Raw genomic sequence first — 19942 nt, 5'->3', positions numbered from 1 at the left:
ACTTTGGGCACAATTTAGACATGTTCACTATGGGGTGTACTCACTTTTGTTGCCAGCTGTTTAGACATTAACAGCTGTGTACTGAGTAATTTTCAAAGGACAATAAATCTATACTGTTATTCAAGCAGCACACTGACTACTTTAAGTTATATCAAAGTTTCAGTAGGATAATGTTATCCCCTGAAAGGATATAACAGAATATTTGCAAAAATCTAAAGGGTGTACTCACTTTTGAGATGTACTGTATATGTTATAACAACAGCTCACAATCAAGTCTTTTAAAAATCTTTACCATTTTACAGCTAGTGATAAAACTAAATGTATACTTAAAGGGGCACTCCTCTGATTTTAAACATATAGACCAATTTAGTCATTATGGGGAGTAAAACACAGACTTTGTCAAATCTGAGGAAATAACCCCGATGATGTCATCACGGTTTGACATTTGCCATGGGTTTGAAGACAAACGTAGCATCACAAATTGAGAGAATGGACTTTAAAAGTTATTTAACAGGCAGTTAACAGTTATTTCAAGTTATTTAACAGGCAGAGAGAGTTTAATCAAACTGCAAATATTTGTTTTTAGAATATCCTCAATGTTGAGAGTTCTGGATACTATAGGTTTAATGTTGTGGCCATCAGATTTTAAGGCAGTATTATTGTTTGAAAGATCATAATATTTTAGGAGTTTCTATGCAAAAAATGAACCAGACCTCTACTTTCTCCAAAATAACTCCTTCAACGTCCAACTCTATGAAAGATGTTGCATAATAGGAAATGTAGGAGCCAGCGTTTGACCCACACCAGGATTTAGTCTGGATATCTCGGCTCTTTCTGCATTGTCCCCCAACTTTAAAGAAGAGCAATACTAAGTCACAGGAGCGCCCTTTTAAAGAGTCACTTAACAGCAGGTTGGGCAGCAGGGTTTCACTGTACTCTACTGTTAAAGGTTTCACCTCTGACTACACCCAGCTACACTGGTGGGTGTGGTTGTGTGTGGTTAGATGTGTACTCTGTTGCACCCGCAACCACACCCAGCGTGACGTCACAGGGTCCTGGAGTACACCTGTACATCACTGCATCAAGGGGAGAACTTAAACCACTGGAGATGAACAAAAACAACATTTTCAGGAGGATTAAATGACTCTTTTATGTAATTAGAAACACATGATATCAATGTAATACTATTGGGTCTTAGATCCACATTCTCTAGTCGACACACACTGCTGCAGGTGTCAGGTCTGTGTACATTTCTAACTGTACTTGACAGAGCTTGAAAAGTCTGATAGCGTTAAAAATTCATGCTGCAACTTTAGTTAGCCACTAAAAGCACAACTACTTACAGTACTGGCCTGGATGTGGCCTTCTTACGGTACATATCGAGCTTGCTACTTTGACAGCGTTGCATTTTGGACAAGAGGCTATTGTGTTTTCCCCCAAACTAGCTGCTATTCATTTATATATACTGTATATTTATGCAGATTCCTTTACATTTCTACCAAGAAAAAACAAAACAAAACAAAAAACAGAAATTGATGCAGGCTTAAAGCAGGGGCAGTGCATCCGAAAACGTATCAATTAATTGTTTAATCTGTTTCCTTAGGTTCCAAATCAGGCTACGGCCCAGTTGCTGTAGGAGTGGATTAGAAAGTCGTGGATCCTTTGTCGGAATATATAGAATGTATAGATATCATGTGAATAAACATAGTATAAATATAAGCCTTATACTTTCAGTGCATTAGCCTGAAAATGTTGAGGAACGGTGTTCTGTGAACTAAGTTTTGGGTGAGTTTAGACTCCATTACACACCAGTTTATCATGTCTGTGCAGCGGTATGCACATTTGTGAAGAAAAATCCCAGTGCAGAGACAGTATTTCACTCAGGGAAGAAGTTCACTCATGTTATCCCAGATGCGAAGGAGTGTCTTCTATTCCTCCAGTATCCCCTCAAACCACTCTGCAGTCCTAACTCATGTTTCCAAAGGACATGTCGCTTCCTTCAGGGGAGGCAGTGCAGTTGGGTTTGGACAGGGAAGGAATGGGGAAGGAGCAGAGACAGAGGAGAGAATTAGTGAAGACTGTAAGAGGTATGAACAGCTGACACAGACAATCTTTGTTGCAACATGCTACTGAATTACAGCTGGCTGCTGCTATATTATATTAAGTAACACTGGCAATAAAACATATTGTTTCAATTACTGTGAGTTTTAAAACAATCAGATTTATGTCAATCTCATGTCTGTGTGTTAAGTATGGTGCTATAGTCTGAACGAGGTTAGCCTAGCATAGCATAGCGGAAAGCCTGGAGAGGATGAAACAGTTAGCCTGGCTTAGTCAAAAGTTCAAAAACACACCTAGCAGCACCTGTAAAGCTTACTAATTAACATATTGTATCCTAAATGTAAAACCCCTAACATGAACTTAAATATAAACAGGACCATTGGTGGTTTTAGGGGAGTAACATGTTTTTAACTCTTTCCTGAACAACAGCTGGGCACAGTGACTGTGTGGAGCCTCTCCGTCATGTTGTGGAGGTTGTTAGGTTTGTTGTTACACCTTTACAGAGGATAAAACCTTGACCTGTGCTCACAGACTGTATCTGACCGTCAGTGATGTAGTGATGCTGCAAAGACAGAAGTGGGCAAATGGAGCCCCGACTAGCTGCCTTCTGTCTTTATGCTAAGCTAGCTAACCATATGCTTACGCCAACTCCATAGTTAACACACATACATGAGACAACTTACTCTAGCAAGGATGTAGTGTTAGTTAATTACCAGCAAGTTTTGTGCCTACTTGTAGTTTATGTCGTGCATAGGGCTGGATGATAATTCAATATTATCGACTGAGTGGTATCATATCACGATAACGAGGGTAAGTTTGAAACGCTGACATTCAAATTCTAAATCAACATTTGAATGCTGTGCAGCTTTATTTAAACCAGTATTTCTGCATATTTTTTGGCAGATAAAGATTATACTACACTAAATGTTTTATTATTATTTATTTTTTTAGGTTGATGATGTCATAAAATGTGACGACAGAGATTCAAAGCTTCATTCGAAAAAATAAACAGAAGCTTAGAATGTAAAACAATGACATTCAGTAGGTCTGCTGCCCTAATGAAACAAGATAATACTTCCTTATAGTTTTACAAAAGTATGCTGTAAAATGAATGATTTGTGTGTGATTAAATACAGTAATAGGTAATTGCACTGAACATCAATTTTATAATTGTACATTATACATTTATTTTACAATATCTGAAAAATACGGTATAATATATAAAATAAACAGTATCAATATTGTGGTATTGATTTCAAAAGTAACACTCAGCCCTAGTCGAGCAGCTAAACAGTCTCTTCTCAGCTTGCATACAGTCACTCCCTCCTCAGTAACTACAACAACCAGCTCTAAAAAAGAGAGACACATGGGGCGCCACTAGTAATGGGATGCCCCCGACGACTCTCTTTAGGTTTCATGAATCAACTTCACCGAATTTGTTGAGTCCATTTTATTTTTGATAAATTCTGCTATAGTTATTGAAACAATGTCATCCTTCTTGAAAATGCCATTTACTTACGTGTTGAGTAATACTCACCTTCTCTCAACCAGCAACATTCACTACATGAGACACATGACAACAGCATGGGTCAGAGCACAGGGACACACACACACACACACACACACAGACAAGGATGAAAACACACTATGTATGCGACTGTATTCTCTACGGACAAAGAATTACTGTGAAGGTGGAGAAAGTGAACTTTGACACTGATTACTGACCTCCTACTTGAATGTACTGCCTTTTCCTTTTATTTATTTCTGTTACACTTTTTAAGTTAAACATCAACAGGAGCGATAACAGAGGAAATTCTAAACTATGCCAACAGCCCACAAGGTCTATGGATATAATCAAATTCATCTGACATATTTGGCTCTGATCCTACACAGATTACCTTTAATGATCATGTTGCGTGCAGTGTGGCGCGTTTATAACAGTTTGTCGAGCCGCAGGTGCTTTGCAAATGCTCCGCGGAGTTGTGTGTGTGTGAGGGTGGGTAAGCTTTTAAAAGCCTTTTAAAATCTGGAATTTATTTATGAGAACATAGCAAAGTGTGACAGGTTTAAGACTGAATGTAACCTGTGAACTCTGCTGGTGCCAGGTTTCATTAATCACCTGCGTGGAACCGAATGGGACAACAAAATACTGCAGGACATCAAAAATGTACAATATGATTGGGATATTCAGGTCAGATATCATAAAGCTGATACGGAACTAAGTGAGTTTCCAATTTAAATACATTAAACTTAATTTTGTACTTACAATAAGTGCAAACAACCATGAGGATACTGCTTCAAATAAGCAGAACCAATTTAAGTGCTACATACACAAATAGAAATTAGAAACAGCATACCGCTGAATATTCTGTGTTATCCAGAATAACAAGGACATATTTTCTAGTCATAGTCTAAACTTTCTCTTACCCTAAATACTCAAATAAAGAACTACAGTGTCATGTTTTATGAATGAGTGTGTGTTGCACTGCTGTGTGTGTGTGTGTTTGTGTCCCATGTTCTACTGACCTGGGCTAGAGGTGCCCGGAGAGGCAGGGGCGGCCCCTCGGCCTCGACTCACCAACAGAGCCTCCTGGTTTTCGGCCAGAGCCTGCTTGGCCAGGTAGCGCTCCCTCTTGATCTTCAGCTCCAGGGATTCTGGGACATCAGGCACGATCCAGTCGATGGCTCGCAGCACGAAGAACACCACATGCTGGAGGAGGTAGGACGTACAGACAGCAAGACATTCAATGCTCCTCATCACATTGAAGAAAACGGCCTCTCCTGTCTCAAAATCTGAAGTTTGAACTCAAGGAACACAAGTTGGACATTGTATGGAAAGATTGAAGGTGACCTGGAAGTGAAGATCTGCTGATGAAGGCAGCAAGATAAAAAACTGTTAAAGCTGAAATATGCAGGGACCTGAAATATTTTAAGGACCTTCAGTAAAGATTTCCTTGTCAAACATGTCTAGTCCCGCATCAGTTATCACTACTGAATTATTTATTTTCTCCTTCCACTGACATGATGTCACATGACTTTTATAAAAGTCCCGCACCAATCTGTGGTTTTATATGTTTAGGTATATTTTATCAAACTTGTCTGGAACACGCCTCTAAAATTCCCTTATTTTTTTCAGAATTCCATGACAGCTAAAAATCTAAATATTCCTCTTGTAATTATTCCTCTTTTTCTTTTCTCAGTACTTTGATCGGACACGTTTGTTCAATGATCACATCAGAACAGCACAGTGATAAGGTTTTTCTTACTGTCAACAAATCCAATGAAAAGACCAAAACCAACAATGAACTGATGTCTAATAACAAGTGTTATACATATATCTTAATCCTCTGTGCCAAAGAGCTACAAACACATGAGCAGCACATAATGAGCCACTCTGTTCCTTCATTACTTTGAGCACCGCCACTATAGTTTGTTATACAGCGGCCTGCTGCCATAAACACTCACTAGCGCACCAAATGTGTATTCATCTGACTCCTGTTTGAGTACTGCTGCATAAAACTACGGTGAACAGCTGTTACAGAAAATAACTGAGCCTTTAAATGAATGCCAGGAATGCAAATGCTGACAGCAGAAATGAGGAGCAGAAGGAGAATTACTGAACACATGGGAGACGTGCATGGCCATTCAAAAGTCTGGAACAGTCCCAGATGAAGGGAGGAAGACGGGGCCGAAATGGATGCAACTGAATAAATAAAAACCATGAAAGCGAGGCTGGGGCCTAAGGTAGATGATGAGGAATGTAATAGGATGTTAGAGAAGAAGACGAAGACAGAAAAAGTGTCAAAGAAAGAGGACGTGGTAAAATGACATATGGGTAAGCATTACATAAGATGGAAACACTAAAACATACACTAAGAGAGGGCTTAACCTCGTATGAAGTATGCACCTGGGAACAGAGGCACAACTGGGTGTTGAGATGTGGGTGAAATAGAAAAATGAATATCATCAAAATCACTAAATAAAATAAAATAAATGAGCTAATTGAGAGACAAAGCAGCTGTTTCCACACCTCGAAAGCAATGATGAAACCAAGTCTGATGGCAAGAAGCTCCCAGTAGAACAGTGAGAAGTTTCCATTGTTGTCTCTGTACGCTTTATATCTAAGATAAAACAAAACACAGAGTTACTGCAGGACATACAGTGTAAGCATGGTGTGCAGTGTATGCAGCAGCAGCAACACATGGCAACAAACATCAGCAATACTACCCTCTGTTGGTCAAGTCTAAGATCTGAAGATTAAAGCTGAAGATTTTGAAACTTTGAACAGAAAACATATTTGAGAGGAAAAAATATGGACAGTCAGCATCCAGCGTACCTGCACATGGGGTACTCGGTGTAGTTAAGTGGGGCGTAAGCTAAGGTGAAGTTGACGTATCCATTGAGATCATCATCGAACTTGAACTGGTAGAGCAGACGAGGTAAGAAATCTGACGTGAAGGCTATGAGGAAAGCCTGCAGAAGAGAAGAAGAACAAGAGAGCGGTGTTGAGAAGAGTTCAGCGTCCATTCTGCTGTGGATGTCATTTTTCAATGGACTCACGTTGGCGATGACGGAGAGGTGTGACAGAGCTTCCAGTATGTTGAACCAGACTCCGATGTTCTGGGCGCGCTCAGCCACCGGCCGGCGGTACTCGCACGCAAACTTGTGGGCGTCCAGACGGATTTCCACCCAGTTGTTGAGGAGGGCGAAGAGCGGAGCAAGGGGGAACGCTGCCACGAAGATGGTGATGAACCCAAACTGGAGCACTGCAGGACAAAGAGTCGTTTTTCATTTGTGCAATGTAACATAGCAGACAGTTTTAACTTCATATGTTCATCATACGGCAAGTTATAGACATTTGAATGGCAGTGACATCATCTTCTAAAGATACAGTAGCGGATACTTTACCATCTGCTAAATGCTCAAATAAATACAACAGGAATTGCAGGAAGATTTTTTTGGGCTTTGCTATTTGAGAAATTAATTGGCACAATATTTATAGGATAGTTGGGGAAATATATAAATAGTTTGTCTTAGTAATAAAGTGCGGTTTTCCTTTCCCTTCAGAGGTTTCTTTTAAAATGTTGTATCAAATATATCCGTCCAAAAAGTTTGAAGAAATTGATTAGGATGAAACAATCTGTCTTTTGTTTTATTACTGTGTGTATACCAGAATGTTTTGGGTGGATGTTCAACATTATTTAAGAAGGGAAACTGGGCATTATATGTTTTGAAGGTAATGTACAGTTAATCTTAGTTTTGGGAAAATTCCACATCCACAGGAAGAGATGTGCCGCCCCAATCCACATATGATCAAGAATGGCATCAATATGGCAGCACAATAAGGAACCTAATTAAAACTAATTATTTATTTGATCAATTTGTCTTGGAATGATAATAATGATATGTTTGACTTTTTCTTCATATCTTTATTATTTAGTTTTCATTGTTTTTTTGTTTCCTTAGGGTAACTTAGGGTTTACATTGTACATGTATCTCTGGTATGGACAGGTTTTTGTGTAGATACTGATAATGTAAATATGTTTTCTTAAATACATAATAATAATAATAATAATAATAATAATAATAATAATAATATAATAATAATAATAATAGTAATAGTAATAGTAATAGTAATAATAATAATAATAATAGTAATAGTAATAGTAATAATAATAATAATAATAATAATAATAATAATAATAATAGTAATAATAATAATAATAATAATAATAATAATAATAATAATAATAATAATACTTGCCCATCTCCAGGTACTCTTCGAACAGGCCTTCACACTCCACCAGCTGGTAGTCCTCCTCCCAGCGCCGAGGCTCATGGGATGCCTTATCCCCGAGCACCTTGGCCAAAGTTCTCTTCTGGTGCCAGGCCTTCACTTTACTGTCAGAGCAGAGAGGCAGAGCTTATGAATATGAAATAAACAGGAAAACAGCGTTAATATAGAACTTTATATTGAACACAGGGAGGTCGGGAGGTCATGCTCATCAGATGATTTTTAATCTGATTGTAGTTTAATATGGACTTTTAATTTTGTTGTTCACATAGTTTACAATATTTGTTGTCTCTACTCAAAAAACTATAATTCATATTACATGGATGCCACGAGCTCAAGTTTTTATTTTCTTCAAACTGGATTTATTTGGAGCTGTTGTCATAGTAACAAGTCCCTGAGGCTCAAACCTTCAGAAGCAGTTGCAGATGGTTCTCGTGGGGCTTTGCATTTTAGCAATCCCTTCTTGCTCTGCTGCAACACATATCTGCCTCAAACCTCTCAGTACGTGTCAAACAATCACACAAATAGCACACTAACAATACAACATGGTATAGTTTAGCACTTTGAGTTTTGTTTAAGCGAATGAAAAGTGCGCCTATAAATACAATTTATTATTATTATTATTATTATTATTATTATTATTATTATTATTATTATTATTATTATTATTATTATTATTATTATTATATAGTTTGGTAGTCCTGGACTCTTAAAGTGTCCCTGCGCCTCAATGGCAGCCACTCTCTTAGATATGAGCAAGAAAGTACGACTGGAACAGGTGTGCTGATCCAAAGAGGAGGAGTCCCTGCCAGCGCCCGTGTCACATTCAACCCGTGTGCCATCCACAGCACAACCCTTGTGGGGGACGTCCTGCGGAGGATTCAGGCTCTGCATTGGGACGCAGCTACAGTATAGATCACAGAAACCACAAACCACTCTGACAAGCAGAACAAACCTGGCTACAATCAATCACTTAATCAATCTTACAGCAACTGCAGCACATAATGCTTCACAGCGTAGAGATCCATGCTCAAAATATATGCCCTTGTTTCACTCTGCCAACTAACACAAGTGGTGTACAAAATGGCCATGAAAGATTAACCATGGCCAGCAGGTAGGTAGGTCAAGAAAAACGGTTGATATAAAGAGAGCAGTAACGCAACAGTCTTCAGTTTTTCCATGCAGTTCCTCTTTCTGATCATGTTTACATGTCAGGTGCTCCATTTCACAGAAAAGTAGTTCTACCACTAAGCCTCACAGGTCTCTCTTTGGAAGGCCCCTACAAACTAAAGGTACACTGCATTACAGCGGTCAACAATTTAAGGTTTTTAACTTTTATTTAAGGCTACCCTCTGTTATATTATAATAAGCCTTCTGAAAGCTGCCTCTGCCCTGTGTCTGGAGACACGCACCCACACAGTGTGCCAATGCTGCAGAGCTACAGCAACAGGCTTTACTGCACCAAACAAACAGGATGCGGAGCCGTCTGATGCAGCACCCAAAAAAACAATGACATGGTAATGCAGTTAGAAAAAAGCATCTCTGGATTTTAAGACTACAAATATCACATCAGTATTATACCAACTCTCATTTATTCTGTTCTATTGAGTAGGATATTCCTAAAAAACTATTTATCGACAAAAATAATCCCTCTAAATCTTCGCTGATGACCCACTACAAGTGTGTGGCGATGTCTGTATCTGCAGAGACCCTGCAGCGACCAGGTGCCAGATAGTGAGCACACATCCAAGAGGAAGCACAATAGACAGATCCTACTCATTTGACAGTTCTTATTTTGGTTTTTTTAAGGTTATTTATGAATTTAAGTAGATGCCCTTATTTGTACAATTCACTTTTGACAATTTAAATTCAGAAAAATCTAAAAAACTTTCATTTCATTTCAACCTTCAATCATGTTGGAGATGCTGGTTAACCTACGGGATAATGAACTCCTGAATGTTGTTGATGAGTTGCTTTCCCACCATGATGATGAAGAGTTGCTCAGCCAGCTCAATGAGGCAGCCCCCTGGACCACACTGCAGCAGGGAAGACACACAGAAACAGAGATATGACATTTGTATATGCTTAGATAGAAATGTAATAGCATTATACTGGAATTCTTCCTCCCTTTGATTTGTATTGGTAAATTATAAAGACTCACATCTTCATTTCTCATCCCAAACAAGGTCCCATAGTTGGTGGGATATCCCACGAACCTGCCCACACAGGAGAAGTAAGTATTTAAAATCTTATTTGGCACAAAATGTTCTTCACTTGTTAATCGTTTCCGTGAGTCTGTGCAGACTGACTCGTGTCTCACCTTCCTTTAAAGAAAGCCACATAGAAGGGGGACGAGTAGAAGTTGACAAACTGGAAGATGAACACCTTGAAGATGAAGGCATTGTCATACTGGGTCTGTGTTCTGTGCATCTCTGCAAAAGAGTCAATGAAATGTAAAGTAATTACTCCACTTCTAGCCTTTGTTTTCTCTTCCAGAGAAGTTTGATATGTGAAGTCGCTTGTTTCCATATTCAGAGATCTGAGCAACAACTTGGTGAATATATACAGAAGTTATCTTAACTTATAGAAACAATAGGACAACTGTCTCAACAGAACTGACACTATTGGTCCGTCGCTCTGTTGGTCAACCCCTTTGGTTCCTTTTGGTGGTATGCTAACACGCTAAACTGTGACCACGGTAAACTCTGAGCATGTTAGCATGACAACCTTGATTATCTTGCTGACTTTTGCTGTGTTTAGCTGTAAGCTAACTAGCTAAAGTAACAGTACTTTGTAAGACATGCAAAATGATCACAATATTTTGAAGTGACATAGGAAGTAATGTAACATCGATATATTGACTTACTGGAAAGTTGAAACGAGCCAATAAATCCTAAATTCAACAGTTTGTTGAGAATAATTGAGCTGTTGTTTGTGAGTCTTTGTGAGTTCAGACTGAGGATAAAGATAAAGTTTCCTGTTTCTGGAGCCTAAATCTGGAAATGTTATCAAAGGTTTCTTCTTAACTAACTAGCACGGTTCTTATAACTATGCCTTTATTTATGCATCTACTGTCCAGTGCTCTATCATAATGCTGCCAGATGATGCAGCAACTGTACAAGAACAATGTCAAACACACAACAACATAGACACGCTGGTGTCATATGTAACTCAGTGCTGTGTGTTGTAGTTGCACTCTCCCACTCTGCAAAGTCTTCTTGTTGCCCTCACTGAAAGGCTATTTTTACCCCACATGCTGAGATCAAATTAAAGACATAATCTCGTCTTTGAAGAGTATCATCTTTTAGTTAGTGGAGATCCAGTAAGAGGCTGATATCAATATACAGTACAGCATTGAGGCAGTATTGATTCTTACCCCATTTAGTGAGCTGCTCAGCTAAAGCAGTGTAGACCCGGCCCATCAGCAGGATAAGGCCCAGACTCACAATACTGCTGGAGATGTTAGCTATGGTCCCTGCCTGAGGAGACCACACACACTGTATGAAGGTAAAGTACACACATACAGATACACACATACAGTACAGAGGTGTTGAGGGAGCGGATGTACACCTGTAGCGTATGCATGTACAAGTCATTAAACTGCATTTAAATGAAACCTAAAATATTCAAAATGAAATCCACACATCCACTGCAGATGCCCGATGCAGCTGATATACCTCTGTGCGCAGGACCAGGCTCCCAGTGCGGAACATCATCAAGCTGATGATACCGCGGCACATAACCACCGTCACCAGGAAGATCATCACCACACACAGCTGAGAGGGAAGACACAGGGATACTGCGTGAAACACATTATAACAACAACGACGACAACAACTCAGTGAAGAAGTGCTTCGGGAGGTTAAAGAGGTGCACTCCCAGGTTTCTCCGCCCTCGCTGCCACATGTTATGTTTTGTTTCATCATCATATAAACCAGTGGTTCCTAATGTTTTTCTTTAAGAGACTCCTTTTCTATCATTGGGTAAACTGATGACCGCTGACTCAGTGACATATTTTATGGATATTTCATTTTATATTCAATGGATAACAATAACAGGACCAAACAACTGATAAACTGTACAACTAATTCAATTAATAGTGAATGCAATAACTGCAAAGTTTTGCATAATTAGTGATTTAGATGAATTTTGAGCAGATCATTTCCTGTTATTTTTAATAAAAGTGATCATAGTTACTATTCTATGCAGTCCGCCTTTGCAGACCTGTTGCCACCCTTCGCAAACCGGAGCGCAGGAGAGAATGTGAATGCGCAAATTAGACAGTAAACACTGAAACGTGCACATAAATTAGATCAATAACATGAGTGTTTAGTTTATTTAATAGAAGAGCACCTGTTCAATGTGAAAAGTGAGTTGTGAATATAAAAAAAGATTAATAATAAAATAAAATCCAGAAGAAATAACAAACTCATTGAATTTCAGGGGGGGGCGCGGGGTTCCGTTGGGGGGGCGCAGCACTACCTCTATCATCATTGTCAGGAGAAACTGATCCTCAGATATCTGTCCAGGAACAAGTTCATCCTGAGACTGAGTATACGGTGTACAGCTGAGATTATCAGATCATATCCAGCCCTGTGGGCAGATGACCTGGATTCTTTATTAGAGAACGCTTCAGTTACCACGGCCGGATTCAGTGGAGTGTGAACTCCACCTGTCTTTCTCTTGGGTATCAGAAAACTAAAAGCTCCACTGAAACTGAGCTCCACTGACATCTTCATTGAAACTAAGAAAATGAAAATATGTTTGTACCATATGTGATTATATCCAAACAAGTGGAGTAATTAATGAAAGTTCAGTTTAGAAATCGGTGACATTGAACAGTTAATCTGAGATTCATACATCATGACTGATACTGACAAAGCTGTTCTGTTACATAAACAGTGTCTCACCATCATAATGATGACCATGGAGCCGGTGAACATGCGGGACAGCCTGGTCTTCTCTGGAAAGTAGGGCTCTTTCACCCCAGTCACAGGGTTTGGCTCCATCGTCGGAGCCATGGCTGCAAACTCTGGACGAGGACGCTCCTGAGGGAACAAAGTGACGACATCAGCATCAATGGACACACTCTTTGCTGGTTTGCCAAGAACGGTCCAGCTGCAGACTTCAGGTCGAGGGACCCAATGGGTAGTAGACCAGCAACTCCCGTGTTCTGCGAGGTAAAATGACAGTTTTTGTCAATGGAGTCTGATATTGATTGTATTTAGGTGAATCTACAGTGTCTAAAATGTATTTTGCTGCTGCCCCGTCAGAACATTGCTCAGCTCCTGTGCTGGTACTCTTTCTTCTCCAAACTGGGGGCTTGCTGACTACCGTCTACTGACTATGGATAAGTACCTTATGCAACCTCACAAAAATCTGAACTATCCCTTTAATCATGACATACCTAAGAACCATTAAGTGTATGAGACCAGTATGGTCATACTAATACTGAAAGCAAAGCAAGAAAGCAAGGATTGTGAAACCTCTTCTTCATGGAAGTCCATGCAGTCCCAGTGATGGGCCAGGGTGGCCATCTTTCGCTTCCAGTACTCCAGGAAGGTTACGGCCCAGAAGGACATGAACACGCTGAAGAGGACAGTACCTGGGTGGTCAAATAAGTAGCCCAACTGCAATACAGAAAGAACGTCATCAACTTCTTTGTCTTTTTGCATTATGCAACTGGGTTAATTTAATGTTTCGAAAGTCCATTACCTTGGCCATGGTGCAGATATCAGACATGTTCCAGGCCTTGCATGTGTTACAGAGAGGACACATGAGATAGCTAGCTCCGCTGTGACAGATGTCCTTACTGTGGACGGACACATAGACACAGATTAGTTACAACTGAGAAAACACTGGTATCAGGCGACTGAGCACATTTGACAGAAACTATATTGGGATTGAGATTGGGTGAATGAACAGTAATGTATGTTGCATTCACACAAACCCAGGCTATATGGATTGAGAGAGAGAACAGAACAGATAGAAGGTGTTGAAATCAGTCTATCTTCCTTATTTATGTAATGGGGAAATTATTACGCTTTAATTGTCTATTATCACATGAGATGGCTGCAATATGTTGCCGCTGCCGACTTCTCTCCATCCATTCTACATTAATCAATGGCTTTAATCTAAAGTGTGAACTAATGAACATCATGAATCTGAGACATTCGGCCGTTTCCTTGCCTGAGATATTGACCCGTCTTCCATTCTCTCTAACCTCCCTCGGTATTTTATAGCGGGATGGATTTTCTGTCACTTAAACTAACAGGATGCCATACAAAGAGAATGGTCAACACAAAACAATTGGTGAGGCAAAATTAGTGTACACACACTCGAAGAAGAGTGATTCCACAATGTTGTGTAGGTAGAGTAGAGCCCACTGTGGTGATAAATAAGAAATGAATAAAATGTGCACAGACAAACCCCATGTGGACTGAATCATTATCGGCTTTGTTTGCCTGCAGAACAGACAGTGCTTTGATGCTTTGGTATATTTGAATCTCAAACTGATTTACATAATCTGGGAAGAAGAAAGTAAGTAGAGGTTTACATTTTTGGGCGATTCCGGTGTCCCTAAAATAATCTCATGTCTATGCGTACAGAGCTGGACTATGGCTATGGCGCTGGATGCTAGATAAGGTTTTGGTCATGGTGTCAGGCATGATGGAACCAAACCTGGTAACCTCACTGTGGCGGCAAGACTCCAAAAAAAACACTGATGTACAATCTGTTCCCTTATCGCTTTCACTTGTGTGATGAAAGCATTGAAAGGTTGTGTCGTGATAGCACAGATGAAGCACAATATTGCACAATCATTGTTACAAAGATGACAGAAATGTCAGTTTACAATATATTTCTCTTATTTTTGACTGCAGCAATGCAGTCCACTGAAAATGATGTTTGTTGGAGAAAAACAATTATGTCGCCGATGATGCATGTGAAGTTTGTCATATCGGAGGATCATTGAGTATTGGCCAACAGCATTTGAAGGCATGCACAACCTTAATCTTGTGATGATGTACATCAGGAAATAAAGCTGTGAGGGGTGGAGCTTCTCGTCTAACGCTGTTAATGATCTATGTTAATTGTGTGTACTGTGTACATCACAAAACCAATTAAAAACAATGTGCAAAAAGATGAGATTGCCCCCACACACCTATTTCTTCTTAAACTGCTGGTCACATCAGACCAGATAAGGGCATTGCAGCAAAACCCCTGACTATACTGAAGAGTTTCTCAAAAGTTACATAGTCTCATTTTAATGACGCATCAGAATACTGAGTCAATTCAGCAGAATCCTCACTACTAATACTTATACAGTACTAATACAGCACTACCCGCACTGATACGATAGCATACTAAACATTACACAATGACTGTAAAACTGGTGACATTGCTCCTCATTTATTTTGTGTTATGCAATCAAACATGTGTTTTCTGAGTGGTGTGTGGACTCACGCTGGCGTGTTGGTACCCATGGACATGACTCCAGACACAAAGACCAGCGTTCCCACCACTGCGGCCGGCAACAGCCAGGCTGTGTAGAAACCTGCAGAGACAAAAAGCTCCATTTGGCTCTCGGCTGACGCAGGGATGTGCTATTACACTGCAGTATTATCGTCTTGAGCTTTTGCTTCAGAGACTCTGTTGTTGATGTTGTGTATGCTACACCGCCAAATACCCACTTTTAAAATATGCACCAGGCAAGTATTTACAACAATACTTCAATACTTATCCTGACATAAAAAAAAACTTAATGGGTTTTCCAAACCAAACCTTTTAACTACATCTCATGGGATGCAACATAAAGCTCCTGAAAATGTGTCTGAATAAGAATGTATTTTTACCCAGCCAGGCAAAGTAGAGAGCAATCTTCTCTCCAAAGTACTCTCTAATGTGGTCCAGTGGTTGGTACTTGTACCATTTGCACCAGCGGGCCCAGTAGTGATGAAGAATCTGCCTCTGGTTCAGCTCGTCAGGACAAATCTCATGCTTCGGAAGCTGAAAGGAGCCCTGTGGTAAAAAAAAACAAACAAACATGCTGATAAGAGAGGAAAAACAGCACAAGCTTTACATCCGATTAAAGAGCAGATACATAATATCTGACCTCGTGCAGGGGGAACGCCGCTGTGTACACGCCTTCATTTACCAGTCGGTCCACACCAACCTCAGCCCTCTTCCTTTTTCCGTACACTGTCCCGGCAAGAATCTCATACACCTGAAATAATACACAAACTCTCACTTCATGAGAGAATAATTTCACTGAGTACATGCACTGCAGAGCAATTCCTGTTACTCACTACACGGTGTCTCTGTGTGTTAGTGAAGTAGGTTTCATGGTTGTCACAGCCGAGGAACCTGAAGAAGAGAGACATTCATTCAGCCGAAACACACTTTTATATTCTGCGATACAATGTTAACCGATGCTGTTGTTTACCATCGTTAATTAGAACTCACCTATTCATCTTTGACTTGCGAAAGGCACATGTGTAATAGTCCAACGGCCTGCTTGGCACTGACTCCGTCATTACATTAGGTATGCATAGTCTTTTCATTACCCGAGCAGATGTGTTTAAATCCAGATTTGGCTGTGCCTGGAAGAAAACACATTCATTCAGTACACTTTTATCTTCTTCCTCTTTATACAGTGGCAATCCTTTATATTTCTGTTATTTTGCTGACAGCTGTGGTTATTGGTGGTTTAACGGTAAGTCCCAGAGTTGTTAGAAGTTTTGGAAATCAATCACTGGGGGCAGCAAACACACCTTCCTGCTGCGACGTCAGTAATGCAACAGATGAATAGCAACATGTACAGCCAAACAAACCGAAGGCTGAGAGAATTCAGTTACAGTCAACGATTGGGTCAGACACGGTAACACACAACTTAGCGGCTTTTGTCCTCCACATCACGTCTAGTATGTGCATTCTTTCCCCTGTAAATTCCTTATGTGTGGGTACACATTTAAATACTGCTCAGGGAAGGTGGACTCCGCCAAAAACAATACAAAGTAATGTTTGACGTAAAAGCAACACTTAGAGTCGATAGCCATGCTAGCAGCTTCGTGAGGTTGTACTTTGGCACAAAAGTCAACATGCTAACATGCTAATACACGCACAATGACAATTTAATTAATTTCAAGGCTACCATGCTGATTTTCCGCACTATTTTGAGTGCATAAGTGCATTCACACCTAACGTGGAATGCTGGACACTTCTCAGCCTCAACGGTCGCCATCTTGGCTACGTAGCGGAAGGTGAAGGATCAGCAGCGGTTTGCGGTTTCTCTGGTGAACTGTACAAATGTACGTTTTTTACCAACAGCCTACTGTTGGCTGATAGAAACCATCGGTATGTTTATTGGGTTGATTTTAGCAGTCTTGTAATGATTTGGTAACGCGAATGCTAGCTAGCTAACAGCAGTTATTTGTTATTTCCGGCTCAAGTGCACAACAGCCATGTTTGATTTGACACAACATTTTTACTGTCGAAATTTACGCATTACATAAGTAAGTACCAGCCGGATTAGTTTTGCAGGTATTTAACTGAAGTAGCCTACTGTAATATTAATCAGATTTGGTGACAAGCCGTCCAATAGTTTGAACCTCATGATGGTGCATTGGGAGAAGTCAAGGAATCCCTGAGTGGTGGTGGCCTAGTGCTCCGGAGCAAGGTACTTAACCCTGAGTTGCTCCAGTTGCTAAGAGCGACTGCTAAATGACCTGTAATAATAATAATAACTGAGGTCATTAGGAAACATTGTCTGAGAACCATGAATTTCAATACAAAATTCTATGGCATTCTATTATTTGTACATATTTGTATGTCACAGGATAAGCGAAAACGTTGACCAGACTAGATGAATGGTCAGATCCCAAAAATCCTCAGGATATCCCAGAGGATGGGCATCTTATCCGTCTGTACAAATTCCAAAGCACTCCATCTAATAGTTGTTGAGATTTTTCAGTCTGGACCTGGACAGAACGACAGGGCCATGTTTAAAAATCTTAAGGATTATAACTTTAAATTAGATTTATTTGATTATAAACAGCTGCACTAACCTGCAGTGGAGCTCTGAGACACAGTTCCTCAGCGTAGTACACCAACACATCCCAAGGAGCGCTAAGTTTCAGAAAATGTATTGTTTTCTTTTCATTCGATGTTTCCTCCTAAAGAGAAGAGACGGTGTTCATTAATAAGTCAACAAACATAATGAATAGATTAAGAAGACATTTAATAAGATGAATAATCTTTGATATGATCAACAGCACCTTCTCCATGAGCAATCCAGCACTCTCCAGATTCTGAACAAACTTCTCCCTCCACTGTGCCAGCTGTGCCTTCCTCCGTTCAGATCGGCTGTTCTCCTCAGTGGGCGCTGCTTCCCCCTCCTCACCGGTCACCTCGCTCTTCCCCTTCCCTCGCCGCTTTCTCCGCGAGCGAACCTCCCACACCAGCACAAAGTCTAAACGCAGATAAATGAAGGACTGACTCATCCATCACTCAGCTTATGACAACTAACACAATGCGAGCAGCTGATGCTACCTACCGATTTTGGTTCTTCCATCTCTGAAGTAATTCCCCAGCTGTGGAGCTGGCTGGTTACTTCTTGTATTACAGTGAATATATATTGGATCATCACCATCGTCAGCAGCTGCAGCTGAAAGCTAAAAGCATCCAAACAGTTTAGTTATTATTAATATGAGTAGTGCTGGCAAACACACTATTTTCTACTCACTTCCCTGCATGCAAATCATTTGTTCTGCATATGGACAGTTCATTTGCTTTGATGAGGTTCAACCCTGTGCCTGTGCCATTACTCATCATAAAAACCTTACAATTTGCAATAATCCAGAAAGATGTGATGTAAAAAACAACCCAAAGCTTTTTACAGTATGATTGACAGAAATATTTTAGTTTCACAAGAAGAATTTTTTGATTGTCCGGGTAATATTCAGTTTGTACTCCAGATTCACTGCAACATCTCAGAGAAGTCAGCGAGGTGTGAAGGGATGAACAAAGCAGCAGCGTTATGGCTGCTGTGTGATTTTGTTTTTCAATATCTATGCGATTAAAGAAAAACAGACAACAGCGTTTAAAAACAATAGTGCTTACACATCTAGGCGGGATGTAGCTTCCGTTGCGCAGACTCCCATAGCTGTCTGTGGTTTGTGCTTCACCCTCATAGTGCAGATCCAGGAGGACCTCTCTGTCTCCCTTCAGCTGCTCTGAGCCCTTCCTCAGCATGTTGAGGAGGATGGCAAAAGGTCCTGTGGGTGGTCACATACACTGAGTATTCATATGAAATCGCAATGTAAAAGAAATCTAAGCTTATTCCCAGATACAGACATGCTTTAAAGAAGGAGATAATAATGGTTGATACTGTACCTTTGCTGTGGACAAAATTCAGCTGCTGCTAAAGCCTGGATTTGCAGCAATCTGTGCTTCCCTTTTCCTCTCCCTCTTCTCTATCTCTGCATCCGTCAAGCTGCTCCACTGCTAGATAGCTGTGGAAAACCGTAATAGACCAAGCACGCAAGGAGCAGCTGACATTTCAGCAGAGGGAATGTGCATCAGGACATGCAGCACAGCACACATCCCCACTTCATAAATAATGTAATAGTCAGTTAGAGGCAGAGAATGGGAGAATACAATCAGAGCTCTCTTCAAACGCTCATTATGCAGGTGTGTGGGGGCAATCTCCTCTTCGATGTTAATTGTTTTTTTTACAAGCTTTTTGCACATTGTATTTAATTGGTTTTGTGATGTACACAGTTCACACAATTAGCATAGATTATTCCAGCGTTAGACGAGATGCTGCGCCCCTCACAGCTTTGTTTCCTGATGTACATCATCACAAGATTAAGGTTGTGCACGCCTTCAAATGCTGTTGGCCAATACTCAATGATCCTCCGATATGACAACCGTCACATGCATCATTGGCGACATAATTGTTTTTCTCCAACAAACCTAATTTTCAGTGGACTGCATTGCTGCAGTCAAAACAGAGCGAGGTGCAGGAAGAGTATGAAGAGATAAGAGGAGGAGACAGGGAGGCAGAGGGAGGATGCATCAAAGTGTGTT

General features: G+C 40.3%; 1 protein-coding gene across 1 annotated transcript; it reads right to left on the bottom strand.

Annotated features, from left to right (window-relative positions):
- Positions 1-250: 250 nt before the first annotated feature.
- On the bottom strand, positions 251-19445 carry ano11 (anoctamin 11). The gene is made up of 24 exons (XM_029436602.1): positions 19247-19445; positions 18974-19128; positions 18408-18525; positions 18130-18323; positions 17920-18027; positions 16319-16455; positions 16162-16219; positions 15969-16079; positions 15709-15874; positions 15320-15410; positions 13571-13667; positions 13342-13485; positions 12766-12903; positions 11533-11631; positions 11232-11334; positions 10176-10287; positions 10017-10071; positions 9794-9891; positions 7826-7962; positions 6622-6827; positions 6398-6534; positions 6092-6182; positions 4588-4771; positions 251-1997 (listed from the first exon to the last, which is right to left on the bottom strand). The coding sequence occupies exons 2-24, from the start codon at positions 19103-19105 to the stop codon at positions 1966-1968; spliced, it is 2748 nt and encodes a 915-aa protein (XP_029292462.1). The 5' UTR covers positions 19106-19128; positions 19247-19445; the 3' UTR covers positions 251-1965.
- Positions 19446-19942: the final 497 nt, after the last annotated feature.

Source organism: Cottoperca gobio, chromosome 7 (assembly GCF_900634415.1).
Source record: "Cottoperca gobio chromosome 7, fCotGob3.1, whole genome shotgun sequence".
In the NCBI taxonomy this organism is placed as follows: domain Eukaryota; kingdom Metazoa; phylum Chordata; class Actinopteri; order Perciformes; family Bovichtidae; genus Cottoperca; species Cottoperca gobio.
This window is presented reverse-complemented; position numbering and strand designations above follow the sequence as displayed.

What these genes read in the sequence shown, in the direction of transcription:
- ano11 (XM_029436602.1), bottom strand. Translation starts at nt 19,105, where the DNA reads ATGCTGAGGAAGGGCTCAGAGCAGCTGAAGGGAGACAGAGAGGTCCTC. An exon ending in CGCAAGTCAAAGATGAATAG is followed by an intron (nt 16,220 to 16,318) that starts GTGAGTTCTAAT and finishes TCTCTTCTTCAG; the next exon opens with GTTCCTCGGCTGTGACAACC. An exon ending in ATTCAGGAGTTCATTATCCC is followed by an intron (nt 7,963 to 9,793) that starts GTAGGTTAACCA and finishes CTGCTCTGACAG; the next exon opens with TAAAGTGAAGGCCTGGCACC.